Source organism: Chlamydotis macqueenii, chromosome 2 (genome assembly GCF_036417535.1).
Source record: "Chlamydotis macqueenii isolate bChlMac1 chromosome 2, bChlMac1.mat, whole genome shotgun sequence".
In the NCBI taxonomy this organism is placed as follows: domain Eukaryota; kingdom Metazoa; phylum Chordata; class Aves; order Otidiformes; family Otididae; genus Chlamydotis; species Chlamydotis macqueenii.
The window spans coordinates 15,131,930-15,147,500 of NC_141557.1; the positions used below are offsets into that span (position 1 = coordinate 15,131,930).

Genomic DNA, 15,571 nt, shown 5'->3' on the forward strand with positions numbered 1-15,571 from the left:
AGTTACTGGAAATGAAATACAGATATTCATGAAATGTCTGCATGTTTTGCTATCAAGGTGGTGGAGAGATGAGTTCACTTTTTAGCTTACTTACACAGGAGTTTTCTAAAACCTCTGTTTTAATCTAATTTGCTTGCGTGTGTAATTTCATGCTGTTTTTTTTTTTTTCTTGCAGCAAGATAAGCCTGATGTTATTAGACCCAAAAGAAAGTATGAGAAGAAGCCAAAAGTCTTACCTTCGTCTGCTGCTGCTGCTCCTCAACAGACAAGTCCTGCTGCACTGCCAGTCTTTAATGCTAAAGATTTGAATCAGTATGATTTTCCTAGCTCAGATGAAGAACCTCTCTCCCAGGTAGGAACTCTAAAGTTCTGTGCTGCTCTTGGGGAAAGAACAGAAGTAAAACTCATGAATTTACTAATATTTCTCCTCATGCACCACTCCCTCCTGCCCCATCCCTTATTTAAAGGTTTTGTCTGGCTCTTCGGAGGCTGAGGAGGAAAATGATCCCGATGGTCCTTTCGCCTTCCGTCGGAAAGCAGGCTGTCAGTACTATGCTGTAAGTAGAATTTCCTTATGTGTCATAAGACAGAGCATCATTGTGGGAAAATATCTCGTGTTTAATTGTTTAAAATTATTTTAAGCCTCATTTAGACCAACCTGGTAACTGGCCATGGAGTAGCCCTAAAGAGGGAAGACTAGGAGATGTGCGTTACAGATACTGCTTAACCACCCTCACTGTACCCCAGAGGTGTATTGGGTTTGCACGAAGACGGGTCGGCCGTGGTGGAAGGTAAGTGCTACTTAAATTATTGCTGTTTTTAAAAACAAAATGAAAAAAAAATCAGTAAGATACAAAGAACAAAGATTTAAAAAAAAAAAAAAAAAAGCAACCCTCTTAAAAATGGAGACGTCAGACAGAGTGATGTTTTAAATACTTCATTTGATACAAGTTTCTTTAGCTGTTTAATGTCTCCATTTTTATTTTGGTAGTAGGACGTGGTAGTGGAAGCCACTTTAACACTGTTTCCTTAAATGTTTCTCATGGTTTTTATTACTGGCACTCACAAGTTCTGAGGTGAAAATGCATGTATGTTTTCAGTTGTGATTGGTGGTTCGTATTTAAATTATTTGCATAGTTGTTTTCATAGTATTTAAAAATAGCATTTTCCAGAAAATGCTTTTCTGAGTTTGGACTGTATTTGTTGATTTACCAGTTGTAGAGGAGAATTTTGGGAGGAATACTTAAAAGTGACAATAACTGTTAAATTTCAAACATATTCCAAAATATCAAAAGAGTTAAGGACTTACTTCAAGCATTTTGTATCTAAGCATCTTTGTCAAAAACAATTATAAATTGTTTAGTGTTTAAGTGCTATTTCTTCAATAATGTGTTATGTCTTTAAGAAAATGGTACATTGAAATTAAATTTTAATTTAAAAAATGTAAGAACTTGATTTGATTTTCGGAGTAATGCTTAGCACCTCTTCATGTATTAGCAAGTCAGATTGGCATATCGGCAAAATCAGGATGGGAGCTGAAGGCTCTTACTGAGATTTTGAAGGGAGATTTGGAAGTGAATATGTGACATCTGCATTGCTTTGGGATGGTTGTGGGTATGTTCAGTATGTGTGAGAGTAAGGCTTTTGAACTGAAGTTACTTTAGGAGGACATTTGAATAACATTTTTTGTTACTTAAGAAATTTTATTTTGGTCTCTAGTTTTGTTTTTTGGGTTTTTTTTCTTGTGGAACTCTTATCTTCCAGTCTGATTTTTTTAAAAAAAAAAATCACTGTATATGTTGTTGCAGTGTCTTAATATATACATGACGAGGTACATCAGCTCTTCAAACAGTAAAAGCTAGAATACACATGTGAAGAGAAACCTAAACATACTATTTACTGTGAAATAATATCTATTCATGCATTGTATCTGTTTTGCAAGGGGTTGCTGGTTCTAAAGCAGTTTTGTGTAGTTTCTTCTATCCCTTTGTTGTCTCCAAGCACACATAGCAAACTACTAGTGACTTCCTTGGTATTTTCTTGCCACTGTATAATTCTGCATTTTTTCCTGTTTTTAGGGTGCTACTAGACAGAGCACATTCAGGCTACGATAATACATTTCATCAGCTGGATTTGGAAACGTTTTCCTCATCACAACACTCTTCAATCAGTCAATTTGCCAATACCTCAGAAAAAAATACCTCGGACAAATCTTTCTCGAAAGACCTCAGTCAGATACTAGTCAATATCAAATCATGTAGATGGCGGCATTTTAGGCCTCGGACACCATCCCTACATGACAGTGACAATGATGAACTCTCCTGTAGGAAATTACACAGGGGTGTAAATCGAACAGGCACAGCACAACCGGGGACCCAGACATGCAGTACCTCTATACAAAGTAAAAGTAGCAGTGGTTCAGCACATTTTGGTATGTTTATTTTGACAAACTTGCTTCTAGAAATCTTAAACTTGGTTCAGAAAATCCAGAATATCATTAGATCATCCATACTTTACACCATGGTCTATTCTAATGGCAACAGCTCATCTTCACTTTTATATTTTTATTTATTACATAGAATGTTTATTTGTCTTTATTGGTAACAGTAGTGTACTGAAGATCTGGATTTTTTAAAATTAAAAATAACATTGATTGAAATGTTAATATAAATACTATGTTCCAAATTTTTGCTAGTGGTGGTGGGAAATCTTTAGTAAAAATGTTTGCATTTCAAATTCCGACATATTCTGAATTCTTATTTGAACTTGGATTAACTTAAATGCCATTTCCTATTCAAAAATACCCAGCCCACTCCCACTGATGCGTGTGTTCATGCTTCGCAAAACTGTTGGACTAGTCACCTCTACATCTTGTCAGCAAGTGGCAGATTACCTCTTACGGAACCTGAATTACAGAATTGAGGCCCTGACTCTAAGAAAATTTGATGTGATGTTAATTGTTTTTAAATTGGAATACCATTGGATAGCATCACTCTATATTTTGGGTTTTTCGTGCTGGAAGACTGGTATTTACATAGTTAGAATGGGACTTAACTCCTGAATTTTGATTAGTCAGTGCATTGTCATCCTTTTATAGAAAGCAAAGTGATATTTTTTACAAATAAATCACTTTAAAAGCTCATCACTATTTTGTAAGGAGTCTCTAGAATCATGTTTTCATTGCTATTGTGAATTGTGGCTTTGGAAATAAATTAACATGGATAATATAGGAGTGAGGTGGCGAGAGATGCGTGTACCTAATAAACTAGCCAGATTGTGGGATATTTTGGAGACTTGCCCGAACAAAGAGTGTTATGTTGGCATCAGATTACTTTAATCCCCCTTTTTTCCAATGTGTCTTGTACCTTTCCTCCTTGCACCACCTGATTGGTTTGGTTTTGTTGGTTTTTTTTTTCAGAAAATCTTTCCTCCTTGCATTTTTAGATTTAGTGGGCAGTTTTGTTCTGGTGCTGTATTTCATGCTTCCTCTCCAGGCTGTCCTAGAATACGTCCTTGCCCTCATCCCCAATTCTTTTATCTTTTATGACTATTCTTGCTGGAAATGTATTAGGGCTACAACTGATGGTTCTTCTGGTTTGTCATCTAAGTATGACTTTCGATGTTTAAATTGTGCTCTTCCAGTGTTTCAAATCAGTAAACCAAGTCCAGAACTGAATGAGAGCATCCTCTATCTAGGCTATCACAGCCTGAACTGTGATAAAATGGTAGTCAAGTTACTAGTGTGAAAACAAAACTAATGTGTGATGAATAGATTAAATACAGTATAAAGTATTAACATCTGAAAATCATGTAGGCTTGAAAAACTGTTGAATTGAGATAAAGTATATGTCTTTGTGTGTGTATAAATAAACAAGCACACACGCTCCTATAGAATCTTTTTTCCTTAAATAGATAATTAAGATATTTATCTACATCATTGACAAATTAAATGCAATTGTTATTTATGGTGATGAGTTCTTTACAAGATTTTAATTGTGTGGTTGTATTTTGAAGCCTGTGGGAAAGTAATACATGCATATAAGTACCTAGCATATTACATTATTTTGTGCTTGGAATTCTATGTAGGTGGCTTATCGTTTGTGTAAAATACTTAAGTTAGTATTCTGAGCTTTTCCAAATTTAAACGTTGTGGAGTTCAGATTCGTATTTTTATTAGGGTTTGATACAGGAATGAAGTACAGTAATAATGTAAGTACAGTAATAATGTACAGTAAGAATGAAGTATAGTAATAATAAAAAACTCCTATGTCTGAATTCATAGGTATAGTTTAAATTAGTTACCGCAGTTTTTGTATAGTCATTTGTTATTAATATAACCATGTAAATTGTACAGGTGTAAGTATTTGTAACCTAATCGAGATTCTTGTAGCATTGGAGGTGTATATGAGTTTGTGTGTATGTGGTGTAATGATGATCATCTGTTTAGGTGTAGGTGTTTGAAAGGAGCATATGGTCTAGTTCATCTTGGTGCCATTTTCTAGTGTTCTTTTTTCAGTTTCTTACAGGATTCTTTAAGATACATTGTCTGCACAGATTACAGGTGTATTTATATTTCTCGTGTATATGAGTTTGACTTCTTCAAAAGTACATGTCAATTGGGGCTGCAACTGCTAAGTTATGTCTTCTTACTTTCTGTAGCAAATACTGTAAAGAACATCAGGTATCTTAACATCTGTACTATAAGTTTTTATAATAGTACTATTAGATTTTCAACCCTGTAGAGTGTCCCTGCTTCTTTTTCTTAGCTGTCTTTAAAACTGGGAGTCTGTTCCGAGCATGGAATTTCTAAGTTTGTTTCTATTGGCCTTTTATGTTTTTGAAGTGACAGTAGGTCTTTTTACCAGAAAACACTTATTAATGCATCTCTAATTTTAAAAATCCTTTTATCTTTTCACTGCTACTGTGAATTGTCAAACCATATTACTTATCTTTAAGGTGAAACTCATCCTACGATTCTGTGTTGGCCAGCAGAGGTGGTTGTGTTGCCGTGTTTATTGTGCACCATCATATGATAATTTATTCTCTTTCCATATTAAAGAAATTTAGAGTAATCTTGAGCTTTTTCCACCTTGAATGATCCAGACAACCTACTGCTGCCATGGAAAACCTTGCTTTTCAAGTCTGTGATACATGGCTAGCGCAGGCATGAAGTTGATATGATATCTCAGGTCTTCTGTTCATCAGAGGGTGTTATAAAAGCTCTACTATGGCATGCCGTTCTCTAGATACAGGAAGCATTGTTTTTCAACCTAAAGATCAGAGAAAGATTTCCTCAAGGAGCCAGTCATTTAATAAAAACTTTGAAGTGCCTTTGACCCTGAAGAAGTGGAAGTTATTGTGGTCCTGGCTTTCTGAGTGCTCACCATGAAAGAGGTCTGGAAGATGAAGTTGTTGCCTTGAGAAGGGATGTCTTAAAAAAAGAAAACACCAGAAAAACGCTCTTACAGATTACTTGAAAATGGTGCTTGTACTGGACTTGCTGTGTGCCGAAGGATAGGCTTTGGCAGCAGGATTGAATGGCCAAGAAGAGTAGCGTCACTTTTGAAGAGGGTGGTTCCTTTTCATCTTAATGAAGAATTAGGAAAAAGTATCCTTTACCGTCTTGTAAAAAGAGCTGATTCGAGGACCTTCAGGCATATATTAAACAGAACACCACTAAAAATCAGGCAGGAGTATAAAAACATGATTCTTGTGAAGGAGTAACTTGTTCAGTGGGGAAGCTGTTCACTCTGAACAAAATGCAGCAAAATTATTTTGGAAAAGGAGCCTTTATTGCTGGCAGTCTCATCAAGTTTCTGAATCATCATCTTAAGAAACGAAGCTTGTGTCTTAAGTCTGGAGTGTACAGTAGGCATGAATATTCATCTGAAGTATTTGTGTCCCAGGAATTTAGTCTTGTTGGATGAATTGATTGATCTAGTTCTTTGAGGTAAATGGCAGTCTTCGAACTGCGTCGTGATACGTATAGAGAGCCTATGCTTTCTGCTGCAGACTTGCTGTTAAATGTTACATTCATATTTTTGATTACTAGATGCAAACATCCAAAAGTTCGAGACGTTTAAAACTGCACAGCATGTATAATTCCGTTGCAGCCTTGTGTTTAGGAGGCAGACCAGGGATACTAGTCACTAGTGAAAGATTTGAGCAGTGGTTCCCAGGCTTCACAGTAAGTCCAGGCAGCTCTCTTGCCTTTTTAATCCAGAAGCTGGGTCACTTTGAAAAGAAGGTCTGCAAGCTGTCAAGACTAAACAGACTAGCAGTTAATTAGAGTCTACTCACTAAATTTAGAATTCTTTCTTTGCGAAGAAGCATAAGTATTCTAGCAGAAACCTTACTGAAAATTCTTAAAGAGTTAAGAAGTTTCAGATTGTAGATGTTACTGTATATGAAAAACTGCAGACTTCTATAATAAGGAATCCAGAGTAGTTTACCTTGCATTTTCTTCTAAACTAGAGGTTCAGACAATGTGCTGCAAGTTGTGCTTTGCTATTTAGTAACTTTTTCTGTGGAAATTCCATAGAAATAATGTTTTTCCAAGTAAAGTTGGGTAGGTTTTTTTTGCATCTTTAAATCTGTTTTTTAAAAGCAAATTTGCACACTTGGGGATCTAGCAGGATGCTCAATTATGCTTACATTTTCCAAATGTGTGTTTAGCATTTCCATCTCCAAATTTGTAATGTTGGTGGGTGGATCTTTCGTATTTTTTCATATTCTCATGAAGGATACCTGAGACCTGTCTGCAGGCATCCCTTTCCTAGAAAGAAGCAGGAGAAGCTCCTCAGTCCTTGTGGCAGTTCCTCACACCAAAGTAGAAGGACTTGTCTTATATTTTCATCGCTTTCAAGCCATCACTCGCTGTGTTTAGGTCTCTTTGTTTAACCTTTCTATCTGTAATAGTCTCAACACTGTCTGTTTTACTGTTTTCCCTTTTCTAAATACTTTCTTTTCACATTGCAGGATATATTTGGTCATGAAAAATAATGGCTATTTTCAGTTACCATTGGAACTTAACAGTTTTAGCTCATCTGTGGCTGAGATGTTGAGATCTTAGTTGAAGCAATGGCTTTGGGAGTAACAAATGTTTATAGCCCACCCTAAGCTTAGTTTAAGGAGGAAATCTTAAAAGGAAAAGCCTCTGTAGCCTGGGAAATTTGACCGGGAATGGGGGAAAGGGTCAACACTTACTAAAATATCTGGGCACTTCTGGAGACTTTTTTAAGACTTGGTAGTTACACTAGATTTTCTCAGTAAGCTTCAACCCAGATGGCGTAATACTGTGCTCCAAAGTGCTGGATATTTGGGCTTGTGTGAACTGCAACACTTTTTCTGCATTCCATGCAAGGATCGCCACATCTATTTATTTATAACTGCAGAGCAAACTGTATGTACCCCAACTGGTCTGTGACATTTTGGTGGAAACTCGTATTAAGAATGATGGGCAGACAAATATAAATGCATACCAAGCATTTCTAGCTTTCATTCAATGGCTAGTAGAAGAATCCTCATTAATTATTTTCTGGTTTTTTTCCACTACCAAGTAGGGAGTGCACGTATAGATCTTATATCTAGTTTATAATTTCTAAGTCTAGAGTTCTGATGTTAGGAATTTCACAGTTCTGTTGGGCTGAAATAAAAGGCTGTTGTAGTAATAATCAAGAGCATAATGATTCATGTTCTCATAGCATCTAATAATGCCATGTTTAAGTAAAATCAATCTTGAACTTCTTTTCAGAAAGTGAAACATCTTTGGGCCTGGTGCATCAAATACTAAATCACACTGATGGCTCTAAGTCTCTCCAATCTTCCGAATTCACTGGTGAGAACTTGCTATACAGTAGAAAATCTATAACCAGGCAATGTAAGCCAGATAGCATCTCTCATAAGATAGAGATTAAAAATGTGATGTTCTGGATTACTTAATATTGTGAATGATGTTTGCTTTGCATGCAGTTTGGCATTAGTAGCCACTAATTGTTGTCTTATACAGCAGGGATGTGATGCTTTTGTGTATTTCCGTTAAGAAAACATTTTAATATCATATATCATCTTTCCCCACACTTTATCAGTTTATGGGATTTCTCAATTGGAAGCTTTAGTTACATTGTCTTTCTTCTGTTACCTGATTGAAACTGCCTTTTTAATGGCCATCACCTCAGTTGGAAAGATCAGGGAATCCACTACTCTGAATGGATTTTTAGAGAGGTTCTTTGAACCCAGTGTAATCTTAATGCTTCAGTTTTTCTACTGAAATAACATTTCTGCTCATGAGAACAGATACTTAACTTGATGTCATGAAGCAACTGCTTTTTAAAATTACTCTAACTTAAATACCTAGTTCTTTAGATGTTGAACAGGACTGAAACATTTGCTGAAAGGAATAATAAAGCTGTTTGAGTCTCTCAGTATTGACATTTTTTTTTTTTTAAAGCTTTATTTAAAAAAAAAAAAAAAAAAAAGGCTTACCTGGATAGGTTGATGTGTTTACTTCACAAAGCTTGCTCAGTTGCCCTGGTAAATCTGCTGACCAACTTCCATTCCAGAAACTGGAAGGAATGCCAGTAGAGGACCAGGAGTTTACATGTGCATTTCCTGCTTTCCAGGATATGCTTCCTGTTTTGTAGGAAGCTGGTTCTTGTGGCCAGTTTTTGGTTTTTTTGTTGTTGTTTTGTTTTTTGTTTTTTGTTTTTTTTTTTTAATAAGTCTGTATCTTCCTACTTCAGGGAGGAAGAGTAACAACTAGTGAGTCGCTTCACAGTAAAACTTCCAGCAGTAGTCAGGAGGGGAAGCTGTGGCTGTTTACCATACAGAGACCAATCTGTTCATACAGATCCCATGGCTAGCCTCCCTCCTCACTGGTTTTGGCCACTCTGGGAAGGACTTGTGTTTTCAGAGAAGCTATACCTAAGCTACAGCATTGTAATGCTAGTACATGTTAAATACTGTGATAAAACTAGTTGGCACTGTAAAAATAGTTTTATATTGCAGTATAAAACTGCTGAGGACTGTGGATCTTTGAGAAGTCTGTTGACAGCATCACAGTTACTCTGTGCTCCAGAAACCACCACCTGTTAAGTATCAACATCCCACAGAATTCTGTAGATATGTAAACAGAATCATGCAGTTGAAAGATATTATTCAGTGACTTAACTTGAGCAAAAATTTATATGTAATTATCCCAAAGATTACAAACATGTAATCTTGCTTACATCATGTAAACAATTGTAGGAAAAGATGTTCATAGTGTAGTATGTTGTTAAAAAATTGAGGTATTGCACAAGATTTGTACCTGTCACAAAGGAGATACTAAGCAGTCATTTATCTTGTCACTCAGTCTCACTAATGTACAATGTTTCTTTCCTTGTATTCATAGTTGCAAACTCCTGAAGCTTTTTCTTCTACCTGCCATTCCTTTTTGCAATCTGTAAGCCAGAAAGCTACTCTTACTTGCTGCCAAAGGATAGCACTAATACAGTTGCAGAGTAGGTGCGTGCATTGTCCTACGCTGTGGATAACAGATAAAGAGGGTAACAGCATAACCTGATGTACTAAGTTAAAATCCTGAAGGTTATCTCAACTGAAATATTATAGCTTGATTCTGAATTTTGTCAGGAACAAATCAGAAGCATACTGAGTTTTTAATTGTTCCAATTCAAAACAGTATGCTGCAAACAAATCAGTAAGAAGTGTTCATGTAGCCTAGTCTCTTAGTAAAGCTTGAGCTACCCATCTTCTGACAGCCATCTTGAGATGTGGATGACTCCAGGTAGGGTTGTACCTTAAAGGTTCCTGATGTTTAAGGTTAGGAAAGGAATTGTGTTAGGTTAACTTAAGGAGTCAGGTGACTTCCATAAATTACTGGCAGTGTCTTGGAAAGTATGTAGAAGTTTTAGGGAAAAGTGCAGTTGTTAGCTGTGAAAGACAGTTGAGAGATTCTGAAATGATAATGCACTTATAGTGTATTAATAGTGGTGGTTGAGATATTCCTACCTCCACCTCCCACTGGATTCTGTGTGGTGAATGAAACTGGATGTTTTGTCACTGTCCAATTCAGTAAATTTTATAGTATTGAACAGCCATTACTGTATGGTGCAACCATGACCACTGTGGCTGTAGCGTGCTGTTTGAGAAGAGTCTGTAAACACTCCACTCCTGTGTAGGGCTGCTGAAGCAGGAATCTGTGTTAAAATTTCCTGTGTCGTCTTTAACCATTGAATGTTACATTTTGTCCCTTTGTTTAATTTGAAGCTGTTGTTCAGTTCTCCATTGCTTTACTAATTTTTTTTGAAGTGTTGAAGGTCTCCAGCAGTATCAAGAATATGTAACTTTTTGTAGCAGTACTCTTCTGAGTTACCAGAAACACGGTTGCTGATTTAAGTGTACAGAAAAGGTCCGGGCTTGCTTCTTGCCTGCTGCTTTTGTTTCCAGGCAGATAAAGACCAGTGTATGACACAAAAGAAAATGACATTCACTGTTGCTACTTCGACATTTACCATTTTTCTCTGGCACAGATGAAAGATTTTCAGCTGTTTTTCAAGAGAAAGTGATGTTAACAAGATACTAACTGTGGCACTTGTGCAGTTGCGTCTATGATAGCTTTGGAAGCAAGGAAAAAAACCTCTACAAGCCTTATAATTAACCTATTAAAAGCAGCTATGTTTTTACAGTCTACAATGCATTCTACTTGAATTGCTTTTTTAAAAGGCAGTTGAACTTACACTAGCTCTTTGAGAAGTTTAGGAATGTGCCTGCAGATAAAGAGGTACAGACAGTCAGTACAGCCATGACCTCACTGTGCTGAGCACACGTGTGATTTCCCCAGAAAGCCTTCCCCAATTCCAGTCACAGTTGAACCACGGAAAATAAATACATGAAGTTAAATAGGTGGGAGTACTTGCATGTAAAGTACATGCAAATATTTTTTGTGCATGGGAATTACAGTTTTCAGAAGCAACTTGTATCTCACAATCAGCAGGCTTATTTTTTCAATTGAAGTGTAATATAGACTGTACTGTGAGAGCAGGAGAAGAAACCTAGTGACAGTGTTAGTGAGCAAAATACATGATGGCTTTTAACAGAAGAGGAATAAAGTGTGCTATCCTAGTTTGCATGTCTTCAAAGAAATAATGATTGATTTTGGTTTGGCTAGTTCTCAGTAGTAGTAATGTTTTTAATAAAACCTTCAATGTAGTTCTTTATCATGGAGAGGAATAGCTAGCTTGTATAATTACAATCTGTAACCTCTTCTGGTACGTGAGCATATCTGGATGTGCTGTGGAATGGAAAATGAATATCAGATCATTTTAGGAGGCTGTGGCTTGCAGCACTGCTTTATAGGCAGTGTTGTGTTTCTAAACAGGATACAACTGATTAGTTCAGAATCACACAATAAATCTCTGATAGTGTTGTAAATAGTATTTTGAATTGTCTAGTAAGCTTTTGCCTTTAATAAGGGAAGCGGCAAAAATGTTACTGCATATTTTAACCTGAATTGAAAAACCTGAAATAAATCGTTCTTGAGTGTATCTTCAGATATGACAGGTAAATAGCCATTTCCATTGCATTCTGGAGGCGCTGTTTGTAAGTGGGTATTTGAGCAGAAGTAAGAGAAGCAGTTTGAATATAGGTGGTGGTCATAGTGGAGTGATTCTGTCACTTGTTTACTTTGACAGCTGTGTAACTGTTTTTGTAGTGCTGGGAAACTTAACAGCTGTAAGCATCACAGACAACTTAAATATGCTGATGTACAATTTGGAAAATACAATCCTTCTAATTGTCACTTCCAGAAAGAAGGGGGAGCACTTAGACACTGTCCTAAATAATGGCTACCCTAAACAAGCACAACATGTCACAATAAATTTTGTTGTTTTTCCGAAAGAGAACAATATTTTGGAGTTAGCTAAACCAACATAGATGCCTGTGTTTACTACAACTCTATTTTATAGCTAAAATCTAAAATATACTTAAGACTTGAAAACTGAAGCTAACTTAATAAATTTTACTTACTTAAATGGACAAAAATGAGATGTTTATGACAGTGGAAATTTTAATTTTATTTCAATCTAAGATGATGGTAGAACATACCTTTTTTTTTATCATTTTCCTCTTTGTCAGTCTGCAGGCTGTCTTGATTTACATCACTTAGGCAACCTATTTCTAAGCAATATATTTACAGTGTCATACTGTAGAACAAAATACCTTACTAATACATGAAACCTTCAGTACCATTGGCACTGTGTTGGCTAAACCATGCTGATTCTAAATTTTAGGGTTTTAAAAAACCATTTCATTAATAAGTCACTACTAAATGATCAACGTAAATGAAGTATCTGTTAGTACCAGAACCAGTACATCAATTTTCCTCCCTCTGCTACTGCTGCTCAGCTTTCTACCTGCTAATCTTTGTGTGCTAAAGCTTTCTTGCTCTAATGTCTGTATTTGGTGACAGTTTAAAAAAAAAAAAAAGAAACCTAAAGGCTCTTAGTTTATATGAAGTAGAATTAAAATTTAAACAGCCAACTCCTGAGTATTTAGTCTATGAATTCTACTTTGGTGGGGTTTTATGTTGTGGGGTTTTTAAATTTTTTTTTAAGTAAGAGCATTTGTGAATGATGATAGTACTAAGCTGCTCCCCTGGGAATAACTTTAAAACATTGAAGGAAATGAAGCAAGCTGAAGTGCGATTTAACTATAAGAGTACTGGGAAGTAATTTGTCACTTATGGTAATATAAACAAGTGCTTACATCCCTACTTGCCTGAAGAATGTTACTTAAAAAAAAGTAAATTAATAACTTGAATGTAACAGCTCAATAAAAATGTATAACTTCAAGTGCTGAGATAACAAAGTGCTAGTAATAATTTAGTGCTACTTGCAGTACACACTAGGAGGATTTAGAACAATGTTTTAAAAAAAAAAAAAAATTCACAAATACACTGAAAAAATGCATGTGGGCTACCTGGATAAAATTCTAGTTGACTTGTGATAAACTGACTACTGGGTCACCTTTCAAAGACTTTTTTAGAAGGATGTAGTTCTATCATTGTATATATTATACTATGGTAGCTTGCACATTTGTAAGCATGCCAAATGTAATGTTTTCAACTAAATTTAAACATAAATCGTAATTGTAGGTACTCACTACCTTCAAAATCCTCTTTGTGAGGACTGGAGGCTTGCAGTTCCCAAGTTTTGCATATAAACCTACTTTAGTAATAATGCAGATACTGCAGTTTCACTAAGTGAAAATAGTGATGGCATTTCTACCTGTAACTTATTTTTAATCAGCTATTAGAGAGTTTTTGCTGGTTTTTATTGTGTTTTGATTCCTTCCTTACCCCACTCCCCCCTCCCTTTTGGTATTTTGGGCTAAATGTAGCAGAGCAATTAAAGCCTATATACTAAAAAACAGCTTAAAAAGGGAAGACTTGATTTGAACAAAAATCTCTAGGAGGATTATAGCCTTTTTGCCATAAAGGTGCATTAAGGCTCTAAGGAACTTGCTGTGGTGTTTTGTGGGTTGTGGTTGTTTTTTTTGTTGGTTTTTTTTTTTTTTAAAGACTATAAAATAGATGTGTTTATATACACAACACCTACCTATTTTGATATAGTATTTTCTCATTTTATATTTTGTTCAGCATTTACAGCCGAACAATACCAGCAACATCAACAGCAACTGGCACTAATGCAGAAACAGCAGCTTGCACAATTTCAGCAACAGCAAGCAAATAGTAATTCCTCTGCCAACACATCACAGGTGAGGGATTTGTCTGTGCTATGATTTATCCCTCATTGTTTCCCACCAGGGTTCATCTCTAATTGTCAACTGTTGCCATAGAACCTTGAAACTAACCAACAGGAAAGTGGCTTTCGCCTGAATCTACATCATAGCCATTCTGTAAAGTGTTTAGAAGGGACACTGCAGGTGAGTGTGGCAGGCATTGCCTCTGCTCCCTCTTAACAAAAAAAAAAAAAGATGGGTCAGTCAATTAATGAAATTTTCAAAGCCTTAGAAATATGAATTGCAGACATCTCCAGCCATGTCATTATCCTCTTGATAGTGGGGGATTTTTAGAGCAGAATTTTCAGTTAATAACTAAAGCTGACTCCTAAATACATCATCCATACAGCTGTGGAAGTGTCTAATTTTCATAAATGTGTAATGATTACAGTGGTGACGGACACAAAAAGGTTCAGAAGTTGTTAGCAGTCTGAACCTTTGAGTCTCTGAATTGGGTTTGGATATTCATGAAAATGAGTTGACCTGTGAAACAATGTTGTTCCATAGAACTTTGGAAATAAGTTTCTTTGTATTCTAAGTAGTTGTGGGGATTTTCTCCATTGTTCCGATGGAGCTAAAATTGCATGGAAAAAAAATGGCAGTTCAGATATTAGCCAGTTGTACCAAATGCTGACGATTTGGTCTGAGAACAACTGGGCCGCAGTTCTGATTTACATGTATTGATTTTTGTTCTACTAGTTTGTATGTAGCTTTAAAGTGGGGAGAATACGGACTTTTGGAAGCATCGATCACATATGTTTGCCACCATTGTTCTTTTTAGGGTTTTGTTTCCAAGACGCTGGATTCTGTTAGTGCTCAATTTGCTGCTTCAGCTTTGGTTACATCAGAACAACTGATGGGATTCAAAATGAAGGATGATGTGGTGCTTGGAATTGGGGTGAATGGCATTCTTCAAGCCTCAGGTACGCAGCTGTTTGACAGAATTTGATTGCATCTTGATTTTTACAGTGAAGATTTGTCTGTCTGGAATTGAGTATTTTCTGAAAAATGAGCTTACTGTTTTGTTTTTCTTTTGCAGGAGTGTACAAGGGCTTACACCTCAGTAGTACTACACCTACAGCACTTGTCCATACAAGTTCATCATCAACAGCAGGTTCAGCCTTGTTACAGCCTTCAAATATAACGCAGACTTCAAGTTCCCACAGTGCACTGAGTCACCAAGTAACTGCTGCCAATTCTGCAACAACTCAGGTTCTGATTGGGAGCAACATTCGATTAACTGTACCCTCATCAGTTGCCACTGTAAACTCTATTACCACACTTAATGCACGACATATACCTAGGACTTTAAGTGCTGTTCCATCATCTGCCTTAAAGCTGGCTGCAGCAACAAATTGTCAGGTGCCCAAGGTTCCAGCTTCATCCTCTGTGGATGCAGTACCAAGGTAAGTTTTTTATATATGCTTATGTTTTCTGGTCTTTATTTTGCTTGATAAATATATTTATGGCAAATAAAAACAGTTGTATTAGACCAGATTGGCTTGAATTAATGTTGTGTATAATGGTGGTCAAAAAAGTTATACTTAGGGAGGAATATGAGAATTCCAGGATGTTCTGCTAGCCACCGGATCAAAAATAAGCGTTAGCTCAAAAGTGAAATTTATGATCTGCTAGTCCTATGCCATAGAAGAATTCTGTGCTGTTGAGTACAGTTTTTGGCTCTTACGTGCTATGTGAAGGCAGAACTATTCCAAAATTTAATGTGTGTCGGTCCTTAAAAGTAAGTCTGCCAGGAGTGAATGTAGAGTTGGTC

At 36.3% G+C, this 15,571-nt stretch overlaps 1 protein-coding gene across 8 annotated transcripts in view; it reads left to right on the plus strand.

Moving 5' to 3' along the window:
* EPC1 (enhancer of polycomb 1) overlaps positions 1-15,571 on the plus strand; it is a 68,166-nt gene that overhangs the window by 50,663 nt on the left and 1,932 nt on the right. For 3 of the 8 annotated variants that reach the window (XM_086742014.1, XM_086742017.1, XM_086742009.1), the window contains 9 exons: positions 176-352; positions 468-557; positions 643-791; positions 2,079-2,431; positions 7,754-7,879; positions 13,655-13,773; positions 13,855-13,941; positions 14,579-14,720; positions 14,837-15,203. In XM_086742014.1, coding sequence (XP_086598140.1) covers positions 176-352; positions 468-557; positions 643-791; positions 2,079-2,431; positions 7,754-7,879; positions 13,655-13,773; positions 13,855-13,941; positions 14,579-14,720; positions 14,837-15,203 — 1,610 coding nt within the window. The remainder of the gene's footprint in view (positions 1-175; positions 353-467; positions 558-642; positions 792-2,078; positions 2,432-7,753; positions 7,880-13,654; positions 13,774-13,854; positions 13,942-14,578; positions 14,721-14,836; positions 15,204-15,571) is intronic. The other 5 variants (XM_086742010.1, XM_086742011.1, XM_086742013.1 and 2 more) reach the window with 5 other exon arrangements.